General features: G+C 32.4%; 2 protein-coding genes across 2 annotated transcripts; one reads left to right on the top strand and one right to left on the bottom strand.

Moving 5' to 3' along the window:
* Positions 1 to 1,980: 1,980 nt before the first annotated feature.
* Positions 1,981 to 3,555, bottom strand: LOC133306171 (glucan endo-1,3-beta-glucosidase-like). The gene is made up of 2 exons (XM_061506450.1): positions 3,443 to 3,555; positions 1,981 to 3,051 (listed from the first exon to the last, which is right to left on the bottom strand). The coding sequence occupies exons 1-2, from the start codon at positions 3,531 to 3,533 to the stop codon at positions 2,111 to 2,113; spliced, it is 1,032 nt and encodes a 343-aa protein (XP_061362434.1). The 5' UTR covers positions 3,534 to 3,555; the 3' UTR covers positions 1,981 to 2,110.
* A 7,920-nt stretch (positions 3,556 to 11,475) lies between these two features.
* Positions 11,476 to 22,103, top strand: LOC133306165 (uncharacterized). Its single transcript, XM_061506442.1, has 11 exons — positions 11,476 to 13,525; positions 14,074 to 14,313; positions 14,741 to 14,870; positions 15,458 to 15,610; positions 15,740 to 15,984; positions 16,126 to 16,195; positions 17,142 to 17,348; positions 18,896 to 19,128; positions 20,101 to 20,179; positions 20,252 to 20,389; positions 21,152 to 22,103. The coding sequence occupies exons 1-11, from the start codon at positions 11,595 to 11,597 to the stop codon at positions 21,347 to 21,349; spliced, it is 3,624 nt and encodes a 1,207-aa protein (XP_061362426.1). The 5' UTR covers positions 11,476 to 11,594; the 3' UTR covers positions 21,350 to 22,103.
* Positions 22,104 to 27,074: the final 4,971 nt, after the last annotated feature.

Below are 27,074 nucleotides of genomic sequence, written 5' to 3'. Positions count from 1 at the left end.
AATAGGGGCACCACCAAATGTGAGAGTGGGTGGCCAACTGAAGGTGGAACTAGAGCCACCGTTGATAACACAGGAACTTACTGTAGGAATCTGATTAATCACGCCAAGGGTAGTGGAACAGAAATACCAGGTGTGTTAGGAGAGAGAGCCAGAAAGACCTGTAAATTCTGGACAAATGGACGATAGTACAAGCATTCCACAAGCAGCAATATCAAATATGGCAGACATTGCAGTGTTGCTTTTGAAGAATATATCGATGGATTATTGGATTATACCAAAATGTCAACCAAATCTTAACACAAAACACTGATATGCTTTTCCATTGGCTAACCGATATTTATATGCACAAAGAAGACCAATATTTTGCAATTTGCATGGTATGGTACAAACCCAATAACAAAGATTCGAATATGTTATTAAATCCCGCTCGCTTATTGACATGTTGAGGTATTGGGTTATTGATTCAATTATATAACTCAGTGAATATATGTAAATATATAATAATATTAAAAAATTATAAATATATTCAAATATCTGTAAAACAATAATACCAATTCCAAATATTTTAATATAAAAGACAATAAATTATACATCACTATCTAACCAAAGATCAATCAAATATATAATATTTGTGATACTGGTACTTTAGGTTCACTAGATGATATCTTTAACTATAAATCAAACTAAAATTTCTTGCATATTGCAAAACCAAGATAATATTAATGTTGTAGATACATAACCTATGTAAGTCAATAAGCAACAGATCACTGAAGTGTTTAAAAAGAAAACAAATCATTTAGGTGTGAGAGTGAAAAAAAAAGAGGCATCAATTGATGAGAACAAATCAATATTTTTTTTTTATGAACCGAGTCGGATTATCAGTTGAACCAACTGAGTCACCAATTTTACAAATATTGGCCGGATCACACCACTCCATTATATGGGCGATCCAATATAAAAACCAAATCAATTATATAACCGGTTCGTCGGCTTCTGAATTAACCTGGCCTGGTCGATACGGTGTTTATAACATTGCTTTGAAACACGTCAATCATTGATTAGAAGTTCATGAATTTGTTTTGAATTCCAACCATTTTTTGGTGAAAAATGTTCACAAAATTCATTGATGGGCACATACTAACAAAAATATTTATTACTGGTGAGGCCATTCTGCGTAATAGTCAGCCTAACATGAAAGAAACGTTCTAATTATGAAATGTCACAAATCAAAGTCCTTGTTTTCTTCTCGGAAGTCTATGCAACTAATATGGCTCTTTCTGGATTCATACCATCGGAACTTGGAGGTTTCTAAATTCCAACCCACTTATTTGGGATTTTTCTTCTAAATATTTTACAAAAGTCCTCCAATATACTCAAATACATGCATCCACTGTCATCTATTTTAATATATTTTTTTAAAAGATACTAGTGGCGGCTAAAAAAATCCATTTTAGAGAAACTAGTACACATGGAGTTCTCAGCTAAGGTGTTCATGATGCCCAGACGAGGGTAATGAAATTATGCAAATACAAAGGAAAACCATGGCTGATTAATTAACCATATAATACTTTAATACACGACTTACGTTTAAAAAAAAATTAAAAAATGTTTTATTTCTTTGTATAACCCGTTTACCATAAATAAAATCTTCATATGAACTCATTTTTATAAATTTATTTTGTATATATTTTGTGGATTTAGTTATTTAATATCAAATCTCATTACAAAATAAATTTAAATTATTAAATTATGATCAACAAGGTTTGGTGTAATGATATGACAATTCTCGGAAGAAAACAAAATATAAATGAAATATGGCCACATGCTAAATCCGAAACCATTTTCAACAGAATTTCTTTCATACACTTAAATCTCGTCAATATTTACATTTCTTTTTACTATGTTCACATCAAAGAACAAAAATCACAAATGTGGGAAATGTTTAAAACATGGATAATTAATTAATATAAAGTCGTAGATCATTCGCCTTTATTAGAAACATATATAAAGTTTGTAGTACATTATTGGAGTAAAACTAAAACCAGTGGGTATGAGGTTCCCTTATTCTAAGTAAGTGACACACTGAGTTTATAATCAGTAATCACATGTTTCAGTTGAAACTGAGTTGGTACTTAGGTGATTTGTCAGGTCTGAAGAGACCAAAGTGTCTCTCAATTTCTGGACCCTGCTTCAGGTTTTCATCAAACATAGCAAAGAGATAAGTCTCAATGGGTCCATTAGGCCTCTTTGGAGTGCCACCCTTGGCGTGATTAATCAGATTCTTATAGTAAGTTCCTGCGTTATCAACAGTGGCTGCAGTTCCACCTTCAGATGGCCAACCACTCTCAGATACAACAACCTTCACATTTGGTGCCCCTACTTTCTCAAGAGCAGCATACACAGAATCCAACAATGCATCAAACAGGTTTTGATACCCAACCTCGTTTGCTCCTTTTTTAGTAAACAAAGCATAGTCAAGACCAATGCTTTGTCGGTTATTAACATAGGAGAAATAAGGGTACACGTTTGCAAGAAGTGGTGCTCCGTTGCTTGCTAGGAAGCTTATAATAGGCTTTATATATTGACTCGCACTATCACTGAAAACACCCTCTTTTGGTGGGTAAGACTTGCCTAGTAAGGTAGTGTCTATTGCGGTGGAGACCTTGATTTGTCCTTGTAAATTGGCTGAAGAAATTGATTTCTGAATGTTTTTTATTGCGGGAAGAACAGACCCCGCTGCAGCATCACCTGGGTGAACCTCGTTACCAACTGCAATGTACTTGATTTTGACGTTTGGTGAGTATGCTTTCACATACTTATTGACCCAATCTGTTGCAGCTCGAGCATTAGTAAGATCTTGAAGCTTGTTTTTATCAGAGACACCAAGGATCACCTCTATGTTTGAACCTCTAAGGGCTTGAAGGACTCCTTCATCTGGATCGTACATACGCATTTTGCCAATTCCTTTTGATTTATATAAATCCACCACAGCTTGCTTAGTTGGTAAGTTGTTTCCATTTAATCCATAGCAGACACCCACGGATTGTGCACCTACATGATATATTAATGTTGAACCAAAAGTTAGTGATTCTGAAAGAGATTGAAATTGTTAATCTAGACATCATTTACATATGTATATTAATTAAAAAAATAACAGGTTGAAGAAATTCATCTGATGCTAATTAAGTTGAAGTTAAAAAGAGACAACAAAGTGGAACATTAAAAGGGATATATGATATATAGTTGAACTTAAAAACAAGAAAGATGGATATATCATTCTTTATTGTTTGAGGGGTGTCTAACTTGGAGGTTATAGTATAAATTCTTTCAAGTAATTACGAATTTGGTAATTTAAATTAAAAGAGAAAGACAGAGAGCAGTGGAGAGTGAAGACAGGGCATCTATCCATTATTTTGAGAGACAGAGAGAGAGAGTAATAGACCGGTAAATTGTACTCCAGTGGAAGATAATATTCCAATAAGGACAAATACAGCAGACATGGCGGTGTTGCCTTTTGAGAAGAATGTATCCATTGATTATATGAAACTATAAACTAACTCATGTATATATTTTGCTACACAATTACTACACATATATAGGCATAAAGTGGAAGAGAGTTCGCAGGAGTTGGATCACTACATGGTAAAAGACTTTTCTGCCCGTCAATCACTCCATTACTATATACGCCGATTGACTTTGAATTTCATCCAATTTCCCTGCGAAATACGTATATCATCACAGTACCGATGGCTTTGAATAAGGCACAACACATCTGAGAAGTCCATATGTGCTTGTTTGTATGTACTTGTGAAAAAAAGTATTTTTTATAACTTCCTTATTTTAAAAGTACTTTCTATAAAAGTTACAGCTACTTAGATTTTTAAAAAATATTTAATTTTTGAAAAAAAATATTTGACTTTTGATTTATACTTTTTTTAGAAGCTAAAATTTTTAGCTTCTGAAAAAAAGTAGGTTTTTGATTTTTTTTACGACTTCTGCTTTTTTTAAAAGCAGACATTCAAATAGACTTTTTTCGATAAGTGTTTTTTTTCTTAAAAAAAACAACTTTTAAAGAAAAAAAAAACTCATCCAAACTGGCATGTCATTTAGCCTAACATGACGGAAACGTTTCTATCTTCTAAATTTAGCCCAAAAATCAAATTCAAACGTCACTCATTTTTGTTTCCTTACTTGAAGTTAATTTATTAAAATGACTCACTTTGCACGATGTCCAAAGTCAGATGCGTATGATCATGTCAGTGTGAACCGCTCACTGACGAAAATAATTTTAGTACCCCCTCCTTCATTACAAAATAATAATAATTTGTTTTAAATTGTTAGATAACATTCTTTTGATTTAATTTTTTAGTTATTTTAAATTGTTAGATAAAATTGTGATAGATGATGTTAAATCTTATCTATTTTTGTTTTTTTGTGCAATTCTTAGCATTTTCCTTCGATTAATAAATACTGGAATATTCGGGAATCTCTCACTTTGTTGAAATGCGTTAGATAATTACTTCTTTCTTTCTTTTGCCGTTAAATAACTACTTTACTTTTACTTATTTATGTTTTTTTTTTTTTTTGGATAAAAGGATATAATTAAAACAAAAATAGGCCACAGCCTAAGGACACATTCGAGTCATCCTAGGTGTAGAAAGACCTTGGAAGTCTTTTCTAATAACCTCCATGCATGGGAGGGGAATTTGGCTAAGGGTAGAGTTGTCAAAAAGGACTCAAGCCTTAGGGCCAGCCCATGTAGCTCAATGTTAAGCTTTACAAAATTTTGGCCTTCTATGTAATGGGGTCATTTTAACCCCATCCTCTTAAAGCCCTCTCATTATATGATTGAGTTGGGGCTGGCTCGCGGGCTACAATATCCAACTCAATTTACATAAATATTAAACATTTTTAAATGTGACATATCTATCCTTAACATTAAAATGTGAAAATTACATAAATATGAATCATTTTTAAATGTGACATTATTAGAAAAGTGTCAAATACTAACATAATTTATCGACGAAAAATATTTCGTCGAAAATAGTGACGAAATTTTTGAATAAAATCACATTACGTTAAAAAAAGAGACGAAACAAGATTTGACCATAATCACTGACATAAATTTTTACGAAAAAAAATTCAGTCAAAATTCTTGATAAAATCTGAATTCCGTTGAAACTTTCAACAGAAACATTTTCGTCAAAATTTTCAAGGAAAAATATTTTTGTCGAAAATTTATGATAGAAAACAATTATGTAAATTTTTTTGTCAAAAAACATTTTCCCCAATTTTTTTTACGGAAAACATTTCCATCAAAATTTTAAACAAAACACATTTCCAGTGAAAATTTTCGATGAAAAATATTTCCGTTAAAATTTGTAACGAAAAATATTTTTGTAAATTGTTGACAGAAAAATATTTTTGTCAAAAAACTTTACGAAATCTAAATGTCGTCAAAATATTTGACAAAAAAACATATTTGTCAAAATTTTCGACGAAAAATATTTCCTTTTAAATTTTTAACGAAACACATTTCCATTGAAATTTTTTTGTACAAAGTTCTGACGAATAATATTTTTGTAAAAAATTTTGACGGAAAAAAAAATTCGTCAAAATTCTTTATAGAATCTAAATTCCGTCAAAAGTTTTCGACGAAAATATTTTCGTCATATTTTTTGACAAAAAATTTTCGTTGAAATTTTTTACGAAACACATTTTATCGAAAATTTTTGACGGAAAATATTTTCAACAAATTTTTTGATAAAAAATACTTCTATCAAAATTTTCAACGGAACACATTTCCGTCAAAATCGACGAAAATTATTTCTGTAAAAAAATTCGACGGAAAAAATATTTCGTCAAAATTCTTTACGGAATCTAAATTTCGTCGAAAGTTTCAAAAAAACATTTCCCTCAAAAATTTTGAAAAAATATTTCAGTCGAAATTTTCATTGGGAAACATTTTCATCGAAAAATTTGGACGAAAATATTTCGTCAAAATTTTTGACGAAATTCCTTTTTTGGTCAAAACTTTTGGTGGAATTTGTTTTATAAAAAATATGTAAAAAATCATTTTCGTCAAAAGTTTTGACGGAAACTAAATTCTGTCGAAAATTTTGACAAAAAATTTCATCGGATGAAAATTCCGCCGCCTTTCAATGAAAAGTATTCCAACGAAAAAATATTTTTTTGACGAAATTTTTTGTCGTTTGCAACATAGATTTTTTGTAAAAATATGATTTTTTTTAGTAGTGTAAAAAATACATAAAAAATTTAGAAGGCCCGCGGGCAGGCCCTAACCCATAGGGCTTTGGCCCATATGGATCTATATCACTGTGGCCTTTTTGGCCCTGCGGACTTTTTGGCCCTAACCCACTCGGGCTAGGGCTAAATGGGCCAGGCTGGTATGTAGTTTCCAATCCAAAGGATAAGCCACGGATGCTAACACATCCGCAACAACATTTCCTTCTCTATGGATATGGTATATTCTAACCTCCCAATCCCTATCTAAACTTCTACGAATTCTGCAGATAATGGAGAAGAGATGGTGATGCTAAGGACAACCCTCATTTGCTAGCAGAATAGCTGTTTCAGAGTCTCCTTCCAACAAGACCCTACGAAACCCTTCATCCCAAGCCACTTGAAGATCCCACAACATCCCCTAGAGCTCAGCCTTCAAGGAGTTACCCATGCCCAGGGATTTGTAGAACCCCATGATCCATCTACTCGTGCAGTCCCTTGTGACCCCTCCACAGGAAGTTTGAGAGCCTGTCGAAGAGGCTGAACCATCGCAGTTGACCTTCACCCAGTCCACTGGAGGAGGAGACCACACAATGAGCTTCTCCGTTCTAGGCTTCTTCCCTGTGACCACCTTGCCAAACATGTGTTGGGCGTGGTTAAAGTTTTGAGCAAAAGCAGTGGCACATGCACTACGCTAACAGCATTGGAGGACTTGTTGTTGAACACAAGATTATTGCGCTCTTTCCAAATCATCCAACATGTCACTCCAAATACCGTACACCAATCCTCTCTCCCAGAAGCCCTCTGCACACATTCTAGGTTACCAACCAGCCAGTCATGCAAATTGCCAGTTAGGAAATAGTTCACGTTTCTAGCTCCACAGAGAGCACTCCAAACCTGAATAACCCACGGGCATTCCCTAAATATGTGATTACAGTCCTCGGTATGAGAGTTACATCTAGGACACGTTGCAAGGCTGGTCATGTGTCTTCTCGCTGTTCGCTGTTCGTAAGGACATGTTTACTTATTTATGTTACTACATTAGGATTAGTCTCTCTCTATATATAAATAAATCTAAATATTGTGATAGGATCCTTTGACACTGGTGTTAAAATTTGACATCCAATCCTAACCGTTGATTTCCGTCAATCAACGATTATCATTTACTGAAAATTAATAGTTAATTAATAAATTTGATTTTCAATAAATGATAACCGTTGATTGACATAAATCAACAGTTAAAATTTGGTGTCAAAATTTAAAATTTAACACCATTATCAAAGAATCTTGCCTATATATATATATATATATATATATATATATATATATATATATATATATATATATATATAGGGTTTACATTTCTGCAGCTGCTGTACGTGCAACAAAACAATCAAATACTTGTCATATATATGCTTGAAAGCATTAAATGCTGGGAATCATAACCATACAAAGGATGAAAGCATTAAATGTGGGGAATCATAACCATACATCTGTCGTTGTTGTACATAAAGCGGCTGCAGAAATGATTTTACCATATATACATATATATATATATATGGGCTTATCATTTCTCAAGTTGTTTGAGATACTTTTATCTTCGGCTATTAAATCATAACCGTACAAAGATGAATCAATGCTAATGAAAGAGGAGAGAGAAAAAGAGAATCATAACCATTTAAAGATGAATCAATTTATATATATATATATAAATGATTTATACTTTTGAGCCTATTAGTAAATGCTAGGCTAATGCAATTACCCATAGCTGCTGGGCTTTGGTAATGGAGTTGAGTTAATATTTACTAATTGGTCTCTCTTCTTCTCGCTGTTTCTCACACTCTTTCTTTCTCCTACTCTTTTTCTCTATCGATTTATGTTGTTTACAATCTAAATTTATATTTGAATCTAAATCCACACAAAGATTAATGGCATGATAGTTCTGCTGGATGAGTGTAATTTTCAAAATTTCTTGAATCTAATATAATTGAACACGGGAGAAACCACAAAATTACAAAAAAGCAAAAACCACGAATAACTCTTCATTTGAATTAATCCACGATTACCATAATGTTTCTACTTTGCTGTTGAAATTTGAATTGAATCAACTTATTTCCTTCTTCTTATCTTGTTTCTCACCTTGAAGTAGGGAAAATAACTATGTATGTTACGCAACAACAGTCCTACCTGGTTCCATAACTTAGGACTCTGGGTTTATTTCTTCTTGACACCACATTTTACTTTTTTATGTAAATGCTCATAACAATGGCTGGGTTAGATGAATTGAGAAAAAAATTTGCACCTTTTTTTGATGTTGAAGCACCATTGAAGAAAGAGAAAAGGGAGAAGAGAGAAAGAGTGAGAAGCAGTGAGAGAAAGAAAGGGGTAAAAGAGTTTATTTTATATCGTAAATCTCTAACGTTCGATGAGATTGTAATCTAACGGTATCGAAAGGGGTAGGTAAGGGTAGACGAAATAAGAGTAAGCATAATAATTTATCCCATATTATATATAAAATGATAATGTAATGTAATGATGTAATATGATTAAATTGAATAATCAATTAAAATGTAAAAGAGATCTGCTGAAAAAATGAATTTGTCATGAATATGGGTTCAGTGGATGTCCTTTAAAAAGACACAAGTTGTATTCTTTTAGCGGTTTACACAAAGTCTGACCAGTAAGGCTTTGTGTAAATTTGAAAAGTTAGTTTTTTTTTTCACTTTACACGTCAGCTATGTGACTGAGGAAAGAAAAAAAAAGTAAATTTTCATATTTATACAAAATCTTACTAATTAAATTTTGTATAAATTATCTAAAATGACACAAGGTTATATCTGTGCAAAAGATAGTTCTTTTTCCCCGTGAATATAGCCATGTTTCATGTTGCGTTTCAAATCTTACTTCTACCGCAGCCCAACAAATCATTATAGTTTCTTTTAAAGTTGGGAGTGCAGCCTATTTTTCCTTTTGAGCCCATTAGTAAATGTTAGGCTAATGTAATTACCCATAGCTGCTGGGCTTTGGTAATGGAGTTGAGTTTGAGGTTTTCCTTGAATAAGTGAATCATTAGAATACTACATGTTATGACCAAAAATAAGTTTTGCTCCGTCTTTCTCTCACGAAATGTAAATGTTTTGCGTTTTATTTAGTCGAGTAGCATGCAATTCTCATACGAGGTTCGCGTTGTTTTGTTGAAGTTATATATAATCAGTTGGCATTTAGAGTATGAGAATTCAACATAACTAAATTTTAGTTTTAATGGCAGACAATTAAGCTAATCAATAATAACAATTAGAAGTTGCCAACAGTTAGAAAGATTCGATTTATGTCTATTGTTGAGGGGTTATTTTCGATACCTTATAACCATCACTTATCCTACATTTTTATGCTAAAAAAACGCCATACCAATTAACAAAAGATCTCCGCTCTTAAGCCATAGAATACCGAATGTTGTTATTAATTGAACCTATTTTTATTTTTATTTTAATAAAAAAAAACACATGTCTAAATTTGAGTAACAATATAACTTAATATTCAATATTACCGAATGTTGTTATTACTTGAACCTCTTAATTTTAGATCAAATCAATTTTTTTTTTAAATTGTTCTAAAGGTATCCCAGGCCGAAAGCCAAGAACTAATCTCCTTGAGGCGCGATTGTGAGTACAACCCAGTGTAGTCAAAATCGGAATTTTACCTAAAATCGAAAAGGGAATAAAAAATCGTAAATCGTAATAAAAATCGTAAATTTTACCTGCACTCTAAAATTAAAATTTTATATACATATGCTTATGTATAAAAAAAATTTAAGAAAAATAGACTACCTGCCACCATCCTTATACATTAGTATACAATTGTCACACTCTAAGGGTCTAAGCTAATAAATCATTCAAGTTATTATCATCGAAGATATTCTGTTCCACGTGATCTTCAACTACGTCATTCAAAATTGTCTTCATCTAAACTTTCATCATGAGATAATGTTTCTTCATTTTTCACAATCCATTCATCTTCGGATGAAACATCAGCAATGTTATATTCAACAATTTTTCTAATTTGCTTAACATAATTCCTATAGTTAAAATCGAGATTTAAATCTTAAAATCGGACTTAAGTAAATGCCTAAATCAGGATTTTATATTGGAAATGATTTTAAGTGAAATCTAAATCGTTTTAACAAAAATAAATCGTTAAAATCGGGATTTTAATATTTAAATCCCGATTTTAACTACCATGGTACAACCTCTCTCAACAAAGCTTATTCTATACTTACGACCAGGAATCGAACCCCTGTTAACATGCTTAAAGGACCCAGCTATCTACCCAATTGTGCCGAGTTTTGTTTGTGATCGTATCATTTTATATGATTGTAAGTTAGATTCTCGATCTTGATATTAAATTATATATACATATAACGGTCCTAATTTATTAAATATATGAATCGTTACTATAAGAAAATCACTACTAGTCACTAATCAAAATTTGAGAGAATAAAGAAAAATGGTTCATTTTTTATGCAGTAATTAAGTTATCTGCAGTAAGTCTAATATGACGTCGTTTTGAGAAAAAAATTATGGTATTTTTGTAATTTAAATTTATTTCAGGGTTAATATAGTCTTTATAATTATAATTATTTAATTTTTCAATCCCAAAACGATGTTGTTTTGGAAGTAAATGCAGATAATTTATCTGCAGTAACTGCAGAAATATTATTCTGAATTATCAATTAATGTTAGCTCGATTATATTATTGTTTTTACCAATTAATGTTATTACCAATGTCACTATCAATTAACGTTAGATCGATTATATTGATCCAACGTTATATTTATTTTCATTTTTAAATGGTTATGATTTCTCATATTCATTTCTTAAGTATGAGAAATCATAAATATTAAATATTAAATATAGAGAGAAAAAAAATATTTTTAGAATCTTAAATTAGAACCGTTATATATACCTAATCGATCAACAGTAAAACAAATTAATACTGATATTGATAATAATATATTAATTGATAGTAACAACGTCATCTTATATAGCATTAAAGCACACGATTTGATAATTGTAAAAACTAAAAGAGGGATGAAAAAATGAAAAGCAAAAACCCTGTTCGGTTGTGTCTTTAATCCCTTTATTATTATTATTAGTTGTATTTACTTTTGTGTTTATTAGATTAGATTTGACATATTTTGTTGCATTGGTTTTTTCCAATGATTGCCGAAACCCAAAGAATCGTCGATTCAATCAGAACATACGCGAGAACACTCCGATGTCTCCGGCGTCCCTAGTCGCCGTAGCTCCGTCGCAGTAGGACGATCTCACCTCACTTTTCGATTCAACAAATCGATGGAATCATCCAACGCTAGTGACGATAGGTTTTCGAATCTAACCGCAAACGCAAACGCAAACGCCACGACCTCATCTTTCACCTTCAGTACCCCTTCCGTTTCCGACTTTTCCAGGCCCAGATTCGTCAAGGTTCGAAAGCAAAACAATGCTCCCGCTTTCAATCCATTTCGCGATGATGGTGGTGGTGGTGGTGCTGCAAATGCCACATTTGATTTCGGTTCAAATTTGGAGAGGGGAATCGGTGATCAATTGAGGAATCTCAAAATTGGGAATGTGAAAAATGAGGGTTTCAGCGCATTTGCATGTGGTGGTTATGAGAAGAGTTCTTCCCGTGTTGGGGAAAACTTGGTCTCGAAGCTTCCCGAAGAGATGACGAAGTTGAAGATTGTAACCGAAGAAGGTACAGGTTTTAATGCTTGTGTTGAATCGGAACTCCAGAATGAGTTGAAAAAGAAATTGAGCATTCAAGAAACTCAGCAGATTGGAGGAGGTAGCAATGCAGCTTCTGAGAGCTCAACAAATGAAGTTATCTACCAAATGAAGAATGTGAATGTGAATGTGAATGATGACTCTTTTGGTGCTATTGATAATAATGTTCACAAGAGTGAAGTTGATGTAATGAGATTTGGAAAATGTGAAACGGGGACAGAGGCAATTTTGTTGAGGGAAATGGACAAGTTAAACCTTGGTAGGGAGAAGAAGGACCACTCTGTAGAACCAAATTTGTGTAACCCTTTTGTGGAGGGTATCCACCAAAGAGATGCAAGTGGTGGTGGTGGTGGTCATGTTGCTTCAGAAAAACTCAAGGAAGATATTGGAATGTCCCAAACTGCTGCATCAGCATCATCCTCTGGGTTCTTATCAGGTGGCATAAGTTTTCAACCTGTTGGAGTTACCAAGAGAGATGAATTTGTCTTTAAGGGGAAACAAGATACTTCAGGCTCATCTTTTGTTGAGTTTAAAACACCTGCACCAAAAACTAGGAAAGAAGGAAAACCGAAGGAAAAATGTAGCAACTCGAGAACGAATATAAGTGGAGCAAAACTGAAGCATTATACCTCAGCCCAGCCTTGGCATGGACAGGGTTTTGTTTTTAAGGAAAGTGTTTCCCAAGAAGATCCGCAGAGTTCTTTAGAGACTTATTCACCAATGGACGTGTCTCCATATCAGGAAAAACTGGCTGAAAATCAAAGGTCAAGGGAAAATTCTGTGACATCCAATGAGTCATTCAGTGTTGATAACAAGTCTATAGCTAATGATTCAGTACCAACAACTTCTGTTGATCCCATTGATGAAGATCTAATTGCGGCCACAGAGTGCTTGACCATAAATGGTGGTGATGTTGCATGCAGAGAAACAGAGGAGGAAACTTCAAATTCAGAGTATCCTACCCGTGAAAATATTTGTGTTGAAGACTCAAAGGAGGACTCTATTTCTGGGGTTGAAACTGAAAGCTTCAAGTCTGCCAATGATGAAGTGGACATAACAAGTGATGCGGCTGGTACATCAGCAGAAACTGAAGCCCGTGATAGTGATGGAATGTTGCATCTTGGTAGTGCTTTGAGTTCAAGAAATGTAAGTGGGTCTGCCTTCACATTTGCTGCTTCTACCTCGGTTGAAGCTCAATCTTCTAGCCCGAAACGCCATAACAAAAAGAAAAATTGGGTAAATACTGGTCATGATTCTTACAACTACCCTCCAAACACAAAGGTTCCTTATTCATCATCACCTGTGGTGTTTTCTCCATCTTCTGGAACTTCATCTCTTTTCACATCAGGGCAAGGTCTAAAAGCCAAATTACCTTCTCCTCAACCCAAAACAAGGGATTGTGATGTGAATGAGGATCAGGGTATGAAGGAGGCTTCTTTTTCTATTTCTGCTGCAACCATTGCTGCTCAGGAAGCAGCCTGTGAAAAATGGCGGCTCCGGTGAGTATATTTTTTGAAACTTCTATTATTATATTTTCTGTTAGAGATATATAAAACCATTAATGTAACTGCATCCAACAGCTTAAGCTTTTGGGTTGAATTGATTTTTTACATGGTATCAGAGCCTCAGGTATCACGAGATCAATCCTCATCGCCCCATTTAGTTAATAATTAATTAAATCTTATGGAGTTTCATATCATAGTTAGGTAGGCCTGTGCATTATCCACCTTTAAAGCCCAATGGACTCTCATGTGAGGGGACGTGCTAGAGATATATAAAAATATTAATATAACCCCATCCAACAACTTAAATTTTTGAGTTGAATTGGTTCTTTCAATTTCAGTCGCTTGTTACGTATTAAGTTTTGTTATTCTAGATAAGAAGGCGTAGCTTATTACTACTACTTCTGATCTGTGTAATGAAATAGAGTTCAATTACTTATATTTATTGTGAACGCGTACAAATGGGATTTGCACTATAAAATAGTTCCTTTGATACTTATCAACATTGCAACCGTTATTCACACGTTGAATATGCTCTATATCAGAGGAAACCAAGCCTACAAAAATGGGGATTTGTCTATGGCTGAGAATTGTTACAAACAAGGACTTAGTTGTGTATCTAAAGAAGAAGCATCTCAGAGCTGTCTCAGGGCTTTGCTGCTATGTTATAGTAACCTTGCTGCCACACGCATGTCTCTTGGTAGGATGAGGGATGCACTAGAAGATTGTTTGATTGCTGCTGAAATAGATCAAAATTTCCTCAAGGTGCAACTTAGAGCTGCAAAGTAAGTTTCCATTTTTTCTTCTAGTCAATTTATACCCAGTGATTTTAGTTGTATGAATTTTAATTTTAATGTAGGATGACAGAAGCCTTAAGATATAACAGATCAAAGTTAGGGTTTTCTTGAGTAGAAAATAGGTGCATAAAAGTTGAATGTAAAGGTGGGTGTGCAGGTGCTCTAGAATCAGTGGCTGTTTGAGTGCTATAACCAGTACCAGTGGGATTAAAAGTGGATCTAAAGAGGGAAACCTTTTTCCCCTATGAAAGTATGAATACATTAGTATCTAGCACCTAATGCCTGATTGTTATTTATAATATGTAAATATGCAAGTGTCTAGTACCTTGCATGCTCATGCTTCATGTGTATATTTTTAAGCGTCAAGATAGATGGTTGTATCCCTTAAGTCATTTTGTTTTCATTCTTGTTTAAGTTGTTACCTTGCTCTGGGGGAAGTTGGAGGTGCATCACAATATTTCAAAAGGTGCTTGCAATCAGGAACTGACATTTGTGTAGATCGAAAAAGTGCTGTGGAAGCCTCTGATGGCTTACAAAAGGCACAGGTTTGATTATTTATCATTATTTTTAGTAGATAACTTGATATATTGTGGAGGCTTTAATTGTTAGCTTTTTCCTTTGGTTAAAGATTTTTAATTAGCTACAGGCTGCACGTGCAATGAGGTAATATTGGAAACCTCTTACACCAAACTGGTTTGATATCAATGAGAAAACTTTCACAAAATTTTAAAGTGCATTTAGTCATTTTTAAGTAGAAGTTGTTTTTTTACTATATATTTCAACATTGGATTTTGGGGCATAATGAAGAATTCATGACAAGGTATTTTAAGATTTTCTCTCTTATTTCTCGAAACATGTATCTAGTATATGTTTTTAGAAATATTGGAAATATTTTTATAATGATATAAGTGTTAAAATATTTTGTCAAATTGGAGACAGAAGAGAGAGATTGTATGTTGTTGTTTTGTGCAATCACATTCTACTGCTTGATGGATGTGCTAATTTTGCATTTCCTTCTTCATTCTCCTTCACAAGATCCCAAGGTTTTTGAATTTATAATTTTTTAACTTGTTATGGCATGAGGGTTCGTCCCCCTCTTCCTGAACTGATTAGTGTTTGTAATGGATGACAGAAAGTATCAGATTTCATCAATCATTCTGCTGAGCTTTTGCAAAGAAGAACATCCTCTGATGCAGAGAAGGCATTAGATCATATTAATGAGGCATTGGTGATAAGTTCATACTCCGAAAAATTGCTTGAAATGAAAGTAGAGGCTCTTTTAATGGTTAGTACAACTTATGATAAGCTGGAATTTTGCTTAAGCTTAGATCATATCAAAAGTCAGCATAAGTCTATTTGCAGTAATTTATACCAATTGACTCTGTGTTTGGACAATTCTTGCTTCAAATATCAGCTGTGTAGATATGAGGAGGTGATTCAGCTGTGTGACAAGACCCTTGGTTCTGCTGAGAAGAATGCTTGTCCATTGGATGCTAGTTGCCAAGTCACAGATCTGAATAATTCACAACTCTCGAAAGGCTTCTACTTCAGACTATGGCGGTGCTCAATGATGCTTAAAGCCTACTTTCACCTAGGAAAGCTTGAAGAAGGTCTTTCTTTGCTGGAGCAACAAGAGGAAAAGTTGTCTTCCATAAACAAGTAAGTATTACCAACCTCTGACCCATTCACCCTCCTCTGCCCCCTCCTCAAGGGTAAACAGAAATAAGGCAAAGAAAAAATGATTATGTTTGACAGCGATAATGATCTTTTTTTTCATCAGCTTTGATATTGTCCATGCAGGAGTGGAAGAAAGGTTTTGGATTCACTTATACCACTAGCTGCCACCGTACGTGAGCTCTTGCATCATAAGGTTAGCTAATACTCTATTTCATGATATCTTTCTGATGATTATTGATATTATCATTCTTGTTTGGTTAATAGCTAGAACATTTCCGCTGTTCAAAGTAACTATACAATGTTTTTTGTCGTGTGAGTTAATTATAATGTTTCCTATTTTACTTGAGTGAACCATTTTGTTTCTAGTATACTGTTTTATAGCCAATAATTTTGAACTGACTTTTAAAATGAAGTTTGGGAAGAGACGCGTTAGCATTGTAAATCTTTTCATCTGCAATCTATTTCTTTCTACTGATCGTGCTTGCTGTTGCTCTAGGCGACAATCGTTCTGCATATACTATCATGTCTGAATTTGTAGAAAGAAATAGACAAAGGAAGAAAATTGCTGTGTACTATAGAATGTGATTCACTTAATTGATTGTTTTAGGGTGCATTTGGATAAGCTTTGAAAAAAGCGCTATCATGATATAGGTTTTTTCAGAGCCTTTTTCAGAGGCTACTCTTTTTAGCTTATGAGAAAAGCACTAAATTTTTTTTATTTTATTTTAGGTTTTTGTTTTTGTTTTAAAAAAATTATCTAATTATCATATAAATTTTTTAACATTTTTAATTGAAAAGAACTTTATTCTTTAAAAAAGGACAAACAAACAGGTCTTAGGCTCACTGTATATGTATTTATATTAAATACTGAGGATTAGTTCAAGTATAGTACAACTTGTGCAAGCCCATCTCAGTACCCCTTAAACACACTGACACAATAATATGCTGTAGTTCCTTTGTACTTCTATACTCTTCTCTAATACAACTTTTCCGTCATCAAAAGACACAAGAAAAACAATTTATGTGCCACATTGATGTTGTATTCTAAGAATTTTTCATTAGTCTAATTCATTCTGTCCTTTTCCTGTAACATGAAATTTGTTTTTGATTAGGATTTATGTAAACCTATTCAATTGTAGATTGCAGGGAATGAAGCATTTCAGGCTGGAAGACATGCAGAAGCTGTTGAACATTATACATCTGCTTTATCATGTAATGTGGAGTCTCGTGCATTTGCAGCTGTCTGTTATTGTAATCGTGCCGCTGCATATAAAGTATTAGGTCAAATAACCGAAGCTATTGCAGACTGCAGTCTGGCTATAGCTCTTGATGGAAATTATATGAAGGTTTTTATCTTCAGCTGAAATTATTTTTTTTATTTTTTTTCCGGAGATTTATTAATTGAATCTGATGAGTCTACCCGGACATATAGAACAATTATACCTAGGGTCATGAAAAAAAAATCTTAGGTATACCTCTTACAAGTTACAACTATTATATTTATACCCCTTCTTATAGCATAGAAATCCTAACTGGAAACAAATAGATATAATCCTAGCCATCTAAATTAATTAACTTGAATAAAAAGAAAGTAAAAGACAAAAACAAAAATCTAAAAAATTAAACGGCTACATTGCCCAGGCTATAATAGTATGATCTACAATAGCCCAAACACAAGCCCAGCATTTAGTTATAATTGTCCTCCTTTTCCCTGCATCAGAACCCATGAGGATTAGACACAAACCTGACATTTAGTTATAATTGACCTCCTTTTTCCTGCCCAGGCTGGGAAAATTGATGCAGAAAATAATTAATATTTGAGATTAATAGATATTTCATTTACTCAAGTAATTGTTCATTGTGTTTAAGAGTACAACTGCTAAAGAGTTATGGTTGTGTGTATTTGATAAGTTAATGAAGCCTAGGAAAGTCAAACTTTGTAATTAGGGGTCCAATTTAATTACAGGAAGTTCAAAAGTTATTAATTTAGTCACTTAAGAGTCTAGTCAGTTCTAGTGTACTATGGGATCTATAAATATTTATTCTCTTTGCACTTCTAAGGCAGTTCAGAACAATATTCAGTAAAGTATGTCCAGAATATATCTTTCGGTGTTTCTTTTCAACATAGGATCAGGATTCTGATAATATGAGATATCTGTCCATGGAGGTGGATTTCTCCCTCACCAACACTCATTCCAAATACCTACCCAACTTATCCCCATATTTCCTTTCAATCCAATCCTAATTCTATACAATTTCCTCGGCTTCTTTTTAAGAAGGCCTCTTGAAAGAGCTCTTCATCACGTCTGAGTGTCTAACGAAGAAGCTGAGTTTATATTTAAAAGAAACCCTGTCCTAAACCCACAAGCAAGCAAGAAAATTATCCTATACCAAAGAAGATTTACTGGCCAAAACCACTGTCTGAAAATTCCAGCATTTTACTCTAACAAAATACACATCCGCAATGAGGTGGACATGGCAGCACTTTTTTTTTCCTTTTGGTTTACTGAAATGATCGCCTGCTAGAACGATTTGATCTTGATATAGGTGTGAAATGATTTTTATTGACTGGATTCATTTTGTTTTGGTGCAAAAGCTTCTATGTAAACCTTCATGACAGAAATAATTGTTCAAGTCAAACATAGAAACTAGTAATAATCTGTAGCCTAGTTTGATGGGCATTATCCATACTCAATTGATAGCGGATCCTGATAGATGCTACCATTAGAATTTAAAATTCTCCTATTCTTCCTTCCTGTTTAATCTGTATTAATTTTTGGATTTTAAAATATATCTATTTTTACATGCTATTTAATGAATTATTTTATTTAGGATTTTATTTGCATGTATATTATGTGATAATATGAAAAAAAATGTTTTGATACTCTTGCAGGCACTTTCTAGACGTGCAACTCTGTATGAGATGATCAGAGATTATGCCCAAGCAGCCAGTGATCTTGCGAGACTTGTCTCTCTTCTCAGTAAGGAGGTGGATAATGCCAATCAGCTTGGAATATCTGATAGATCAATTAATTATACTAATGATTTGAAACAGAATCGTGTTCGGTTTTCTGAAATAGAGGAGGAAGCCAGAAAGGAGATCCCTCTCGATATGTACCTCATTTTGTAAGCTCTTTACTAATAATTAGTACTTCGTTATCTTGTCATCTATAACATATCAATGAAAACCCCATTTGTCAAGAAAACATTTTCCTCTAAGGCACCATCATTTCTACTTTTGTGTGTATTTCTATGTCAAAGCTATAAGATATATCAATCCATTTATGAGGATGAAATGGGAAAGTGTTGGACATTCAGGGTAGATGTTAGAATCTTCCTACTTTTTTGGCAACTTTAAGGATCCATTATTCAATATCTAGGGTCAGAAACTAAATAAAATTCATCTTAGGATTTGCAATTGATTTAGGATTGATAAGCTTAATGTTTCATGAAAAAAAATTGACTCATATAGAAGGAATGGATTTATAACTATTCAAAGCCTGCATGTAGGTATTAATTCCCTAAAAATGTATCCAGAATCCAAAAAAGTTTATTATGCAAGAAAGAGGCTCAAAATTTGGAAAATATGTCATCTTTCTGTTGGATTATTAGAAAGTATATATATATGATCCATTATCATTGTAAAACTTCTTATACTATCAATAAACAAGATTGTCCTTCTGTTCCCTTGATTCTGACTTTGGAAAAACATGATTGTCATTTAACTTTTATTAAACAGGAATTACTGAAAATTTTGGTAAAGATTCAACTAAAAAGTTATTGTATAAATTTGAGGAGTTACCAAGGTACTCTCTTTTCAAGGTATTGGTACCTTAATTAGTTGTCAAACATATATTGTGAAAATCAGCACTCAATAGATGTTGATAACCTATCAAGGTATTGGTATCCTGGAAAAAGACATGGTGGACAGCAAGGATTTATTTTGATGCTGTGCTGTTTTATAATTGTCATCATTCCACGTGTAAGTTGTGTTTGAAGTATGATAGAGTAAGAATAATGCTAAAACCTATCTGTTGCTAATTGAGGGAAATATTATCATTCATTTAACCCATTGGCTGATTGATATTATGATGGCAGGGGAGTTGAACCGTCTGTTTCAACATCTGAAATCAAGAAGGCCTATCGGAAAGCTGCACTTAGACATCATCCGGATAAGGTTTTTTGATTGGACACTTGGTTTGATGCTCCTATATTAACCACTCTTTTAACATTTTATTTTTTTCTGTAGGCTGGCCAGTCTTTGACAAGAAGTGACAATGGAGATGATCGGACATGGAAGGTGATTGCTGAAGAAGTACATAGAGATGCTGATAGGCTTTTCAAAATAATTGGGGAGGCATATGCTGTCCTGTCAGATCCTGCCAAGGTATTTTATATGTTTTCAAATAACAAATGTTGCTGAGAAGCCTGCTCTATATGGTTTTACACTGAAAGGTTCATATTTTATAAAGCCCAATGGCGTCAATTGATCCATGAATCCCATGTAGTCCATAGTGGGATAAGGATTTGTTGTTGTTGACATGTTGTCCACTAAGAAGCTTCTTTGTCTTAAAATTAAGGCAAGTAACAGCTGCCATTGACCTTCGATCCGTAGCTCATATATAGCAAATAGGAATTGAAAATTTTTCTTAGCTTAGTTGGAAACCAAATGCTTAGATGCGTCTAAACATTGTTTACAGTGAAGGATCAAGGGTGCAAATTTTAATGTGTTTCCTTCCTAGGTCACTAACACCAAATTGCTTACATTTTTAATTTCTAGCCGAAGACCTAATTGCTTACTGTAACATGATCTTGGATGAAAATGGAAAAACGCAGTTTGATATTTTTTCTGATTATGAATGATGTTTAGTATACAAGAGCTCTGAAATAGCAAATGATAAATGTGCATCAATAACAGCGGCGGATGAGAAAATTTTAGGACAGTCCTAGAAAAATAAGAAATAAGAAATAAATAAATAACTGCTTTCCTTCTCCATTTACGAAAGAATCAGTATATAAAGCGGGACCTTAAAGTGCTTGTAAGTTTATTAGTCCCGCACAAACGAGATAATCAAACATGTTTCATGTACAAGTTTTTAAGCTTTGAGCAGATTATGTTGTGTGTTCATTTGGATATTTCATTTTGCAGCGTGCACGATATGATGCAGAAGAAGAAATGAGGAATTCCCAAAAGAAACGCCATGGATTTATGGCTAGGAATAATGTGGATACACAGTATTACCCATCTGAACAAAGCAACAGGAGACAGTGGAGAGAGGATTGGAGATCATATGGTAGTAATCTATCTTCTCGAGGTTCTGAACCTGGGCGATCAAGTAGGAAATAGGAAAATCTGTGTGGAATGTTAATTCAGCTAGGATTTGGATTGCAGTTTGACTCATCGAGTGTGGGCTAGTTTTTTTTTTTTTAGTTTCCCAACCGGTTCATCTTTCGGATTACATCCGGTTCAAGCACTTGTCGGATTCTATCAAAGGGGAAAGCTCTCCCAAATCTTTTTTATTTATTTCCAGGGCTCGAACTCGAAACTTCTAGTTAAGGAGTCCAGACTCCTTACCATCTATGTCAAGGGTGTTTGATGAATGTGGGCTAGTTAGGTGTTGCTTTTGGCCTGCCGAATTTATGCATTATGGTTAGTTCGGTGATGCATTTATTCAGATGTTATGTGGCTTCAATCTTTTGGGTTAGAAGAGGTCCAGTAGGTATACAAGTCTTCAATCGATGACATAGCAGTTGGAGAAGCTGGGCTGGTCAATGCTTCGGGAAATAGAAAAATTCTCTTGTCAAGAGAAAGACAACCCGGTTGCATGCTATAAGCATATTGTCTTTTTTACCCTGATTATGAATTTGAGCAAGGAGTTGGTATTTTAGCTTGGCTGATAACCAAAACATGAAAAGGAAGCTTGAAAATTTTGAAATAGGGTTAAGTGAGAGATCTGATTTTTTGAGATATGTAAATTTTATAGACACTTATCAGAAAGTTAATATTGAGATGTACAGACGAAATTAAATTGTAATGCCACTTCAAAGATTGTAATTACCACAACACCAGTTCCAGTTGGGCCTTATTCAGGAAGGCGGTCTTTTACATCCATATTTTCTTACTGTATCTATTTGTTTATCACAACATAATTTCAATACTTGTGATTGTTGTTTAATTGTTTCATTATTACATTGTTCTTTTAGCCATTCTCTAAGTATTTTTATTCGTCCACCTAATGTATTTTCTACTTTTCCTTCTTCTCGAGTTTAAGAATACAATTTTTCTAAGGTTTGACTAATATTCTGAGGTAGCTTCTTATAAAATATATCTAATGCTTGAGTTTTTTGTTCTCCATTTAATTGATAAAATTGACTACTAAATTCACATATAAAATTTTCTAAATAACACATATTACATATTCTCATGTTTGTTATATGCCAAAATGCTAATTCTTGAAAAGTTTGTTGTGCAATTTCTGAATTCGTTGATCCTATAAATTCTTTTTCTATAGATGTTACTATATTTTGAAATGTGTTTAATGCATTAATTCCATGAAATAATTCTATTTGTATTCCTGATAGTCCTTGTAGCCATCGTAAAACATTTTCAGTTGTTTTGTGTGTAATACAATTAAACATTTCTCCTGGTTGCAGATTTTTAATGTCTTCTTTTAATTGTATATTTACACTATGCCTATTACTCCAATTTTGTAGGATTTCATATGGGTTTACTTTACAATCTAAACCTAATAAATCTTCTCTTCCAATTATTTCTAGTTTTGGTTTATACTGTTCTGGTATATAATTCCATTGTCCATTTTTATTTTTTGTATAGCCGTATCTATATGGTATATTCTCATAATCTCCATAGTACATTTTTTCATAATTTCTTTTCTTTTCTGGTTGACTAGTTCCTTCTTCTGTTTTTACAAAAAATGTTTCATTATAAGGATTTTCATAGGGATTTTCTTCTGATGAATAATCAAAAATTACTTCTTCAGTTTCTATTAGATTTTCCTCCTCATCTTCTTCTATATTCATACTTGCCATTAGCTTTTCTAATTTACCAATTGTTTCTTCTAAATTCATACTTTCTTAGGAGGCTGTATTTTTAAACTAGTTATTGAGGATGATGAATCTAATATTTCTAGTGATTTTTCTAAATCTGATATAGTTAAACCTTTTTGTTTATATAGTTCTTTAATTAATATTTTAATTTCTTCTATATTTGGGTGTTTATTTACTTTTTCTTCAATATTTATAATTCTTTTCTTACTTTCTTCTATTTCTGGTTCTATTTTATTGGAACAACTACAGTTTATTAAATATACTAACATGTCTGATATATTATTTAATTGTGGGTCGAAAGTGTGATATAGATGTGGCCATTTTCCATTTTCTACACATGGTAATTTATGTTCATCTTCTATTGCATATTCATAAGGTTTATATTTTCCTTGAATATATTCCGTACTAAAACAAGGATTCTCTACGAAAGGATCTTGTATATATTCTAAATAATTTTTCTTTAAACTTAAAATTTTTTCTTCTAATTTTTCTACTTTTTGGACTAAATTATTTAATATTTCTAAAACAGTACTCATTCATTCATTTTTTGGAACTCGATTACCGAGCTCTGATACCAATTTTTCTAATACGAATACAATTTTTCTAATCCGAATAATTCGAACTTGTAATAATTTATTTATCATTTTGGTAATCCTTCAGGTATTTCTTTAAAGATTTGTTCTATATTATTTAAAATAGATAAATATTGATGATATTCTGGATTATGTGTATCTTGGGTTTCTTCGTATTTTAATACTTTTTGATTTAACCAATTTTCTGCAGTTTTTAACATTCGAGCTCCCTTGCATTCTGCAGTTTTTTAATTATTACATATAATTTGTCTTCTAAAATTATTTCTATAATTTGCTTTTCTATCATTATGATAAATTTCTTAGTTTTTCTTTGAAATATGTTATTATGGGTTTTATTATTCTTAAATTTTCTTTAATAATATATCTTTCTTCATATATTTTTTATAGGGATATTTTCTAGAATTATTTTTCTTTTTTCTAATTTTCTTTTTATTCTTATAATATTTATTCTATCTCTTAAAATTTGACCTTTTTTAATTATTTCATATTCTAATATTACTTGTTTTTCCTTCAATGTTCTTTTCTTAGTAATTATGAATCCAGACAATAATAATACTGCTATTGAATAATTCATATCTTATTATTCAATTCATCTAATTTTCTATTTAATTGACTGATGGCTTCTTCTCCTTATATTGAATTTCTTCCTCTTATAATATCCATTGGTGGTTGAATTCTTAATGATTGTGTTCTTCTAAAATTTGGTTCCTTTTCTCTCATATTTTCTATTAATCTTGAATTCTTATTTCATTTAAATAAACTCTGATTTGATTCTAATTCTAATAAAAGAGTAAAAAGTTTATCTATCCTTATTTTTTCATCTTGTTTAAAACTAATACTATGATGACTATTTGTTAGTGCATAATTAATTTTATATGTTATAGTAAATGGATGATTTCATGTTTTAATAAATCTTTCTCTGTCTAATTTGTAATTAATTACTATTGATCCTGAAAGATTTCTATCTTCTATGCTTAGTCCTAGCTGTAAGTTTATGTCAAATTTAATTTTTCCTTCTTTTAAATTTCCTTTTCCTTTGGCTATTAATGCTTCTTGTTTATTTATTATTCTGTCATCTCTTATTTCTAAAGTAATTGGACTTTCTATTCCTTCTAAAAATGCAGATTTTATTAATATCTGAATAGTAGATATATGTATATATCCTATTTTATTTCGTTCTTCCGGTTTAATTTTTTCTAAACGTTTTCTAATTTGCTCATCATTTATAACGGGGACTACTAGTTTTCCATCTGTTTGTTCCATTAATATAGCTTCTTCGCCATACATGAATCCATATTTTATTATATTATTTCTAGATACTAAATTAGTAAATCATTTTAATAATGATCTTTCAAAGTTATGTTTTTCTTCTAATGATAAGTCTTCTTTTCTAATTTTACTTCAATTTATAAATCCATCAAAAGCAAAAATAGACCTTTCTTCTTTATGGTTTTTAATTTGTATATCTTGATTGATTATAGATTTATTGTCTTCCATTGTATTTATTCTCTAATTCTTTCCAAATTTGATATTCAGATAATTTTTTTCTTTCTATCTTTATATTATCAATAATTATGTAATCTTCTGTAAGAGTATAATCTATTAAATTTAAAAAATCAGTTCCTAGCAATAACTGATTATTTCCTTCTTCTACAATTATATTTAATTGATATTGTATAGCTTCATCAAAATATAAGGTTATATATGCTGATTCTAAAAATGTTACTTCTTCCTTACTAGAGTTAATAATGGTTCTAGGTGTAAATAATTTTGAACTTGTCGAAATATATTTTCGTGAAATATGAGACCATGATGCTCCGGTATCTATTAGTGCAGGAATTATATGCATATTATCTAAAATAATCATAACATGATATTGCAAATAATGTTGTTCATATAAAGATACTAAATCAAAGCTTCTCATAAATAAATCTGACATGATCCGATGATTTCTGAATAACTTCTTTTTATTTCATAAAATGATAGTACAAGGTAGCTGCTCCAGAAATCGCTTTCACTCAGATCTCAACAGACTTTTTACTCAATACTGAGTAAAGAAGAGAGAGTGTTCTCACTCAATCTAAGAGTTTACAACTCAACTTAACTCTCTACCTTCTCATTTCGAGACGAGACTCTTATTTATACTACTATATGACTCAGGCAAAATGCCTTCCTTGCCCTTACAGCTGTTAAAGCAAATTACATTATTGATAACAGACAAATAACTTTAACAATTACATGTCTTCTTTTTCAACTTAATAGTCTTACGCATGTTGATATGTCACTTCTTCATAATTGTCTTCAATTATTGCTTCTTCTTCTTCTTCATTTTTTGGGCAACATGGACATTTCTTTAAGTGACTTTCGTAGTTACCAAGACTAGTACAGATGACTAAAATAATTTCATCAGGTAATGTGTCTAACTGTTCACTCATTGTTTCAAACTTATCTTCAAAAAAATTTGGCTTCTTCCTGCGAATCTTTACTGTAGATGATGGATATAGGGTTGTAATAGTTTAGCATGTATCCACTTTTATTCTGTAAAGGATTGGAATCAATTCGTCTTGATGCCATATATACTTTTGCTATTTCTCTTCCATATATTTCAAAAGTTGGGGACATATTTATTGGTATTTCTTCCTTGTCGTTAGTGGGATATGAATCGTTAGAAATCCCAATCATTGACACGGAAAAACTTGGTATTAACATCTCTCCCTCCTCTGCAAGCAGTGGAAAAGAACAATGAGTCCTTAAGAACAAGGATCTATCCTCAGCAAACCTTTCCTTGTATTCTTTAATGGCTGTCTGCATCTTCATAGGGAACTCTCTGAATACATTCAAATTGTCAAAATAAATTGTATCAGTGAATCTATGAATAAAATATTCATAAACAACCATTGAATCAGCCATTGGGAAAAAGATAACTTTGGGTCCTGCATAAGGGTCTCGTCTTTTTGGATAAAAATTCATAGTTGTGTGAAATTCAGTATAATGAACAACTGAATCCCATAACTATTCAAACTTCTTGATTGAAGGCTGCTTTCTTTCGATATGCTGTCTTGTAGTTGGAATATTTTGAATCAACTTTATATTTTCTGATTTCAAGATAGTCTTCTTCTTTTCATCTTTGACTGTTGGGATGATATCTCCTTTGACCATGACTTTGTAGGCTTCGTGAAAGGCTTTTTCAGCTTCATCCTTTGTTGGATAAGATTTATGAGTAACTGGTTTTCCTCTAATATGTTGATTTGCTATAGCCCAGTTGTTGTATATTCCTTTAAATGGTCCATCAAAAATGACATACCATTTTTCCTTTTTTGAGCTTTCTGATACAATTCTTTCAATTACTTCATCTGTTTTTTCTGAAAGAGGTTGAAACTTTCTCCCTTTCTATAATGTCTTCTGATCTTT

This window comes from Gastrolobium bilobum, unplaced genomic scaffold (assembly GCF_033153095.1).
Source record: "Gastrolobium bilobum isolate Gb01-03AN ecotype WA unplaced genomic scaffold, APGP_CSIRO_Gbil_v1 utg57853, whole genome shotgun sequence".
Classification (NCBI taxonomy): Eukaryota; Viridiplantae; Streptophyta; class Magnoliopsida; order Fabales; family Fabaceae; genus Gastrolobium; species Gastrolobium bilobum.
Note: the sequence above shows the minus strand (reverse complement) of the source record. Positions and strands in the feature narration are given on the sequence as shown.

Bases quoted from the DNA above. Each gene is read 5' to 3' on its own strand.
- LOC133306171 (XM_061506450.1), bottom strand. From the start codon at position 3,533: ATGGATACATTCTTCTCAAAAGGCAACACCGCCATGTCTGCTGTATTT. The intron at 3,052-3,442 runs GTCTATTACTCT...TATATCATGTAG, and splicing joins CACTGGAGTACAATTTACCG to GTGCACAATCCGTGGGTGTC.
- LOC133306165 (XM_061506442.1), top strand. From the start codon at position 11,595: ATGGAATCATCCAACGCTAGTGACGATAGGTTTTCGAATCTAACCGCA. The intron at 20,180-20,251 runs GTTTTTTGATTG...TTTTTTCTGTAG, and splicing joins TTAGACATCATCCGGATAAG to GCTGGCCAGTCTTTGACAAG. The intron at 20,390-21,151 runs GTATTTTATATG...TTCATTTTGCAG, and splicing joins TCCTGTCAGATCCTGCCAAG to CGTGCACGATATGATGCAGA.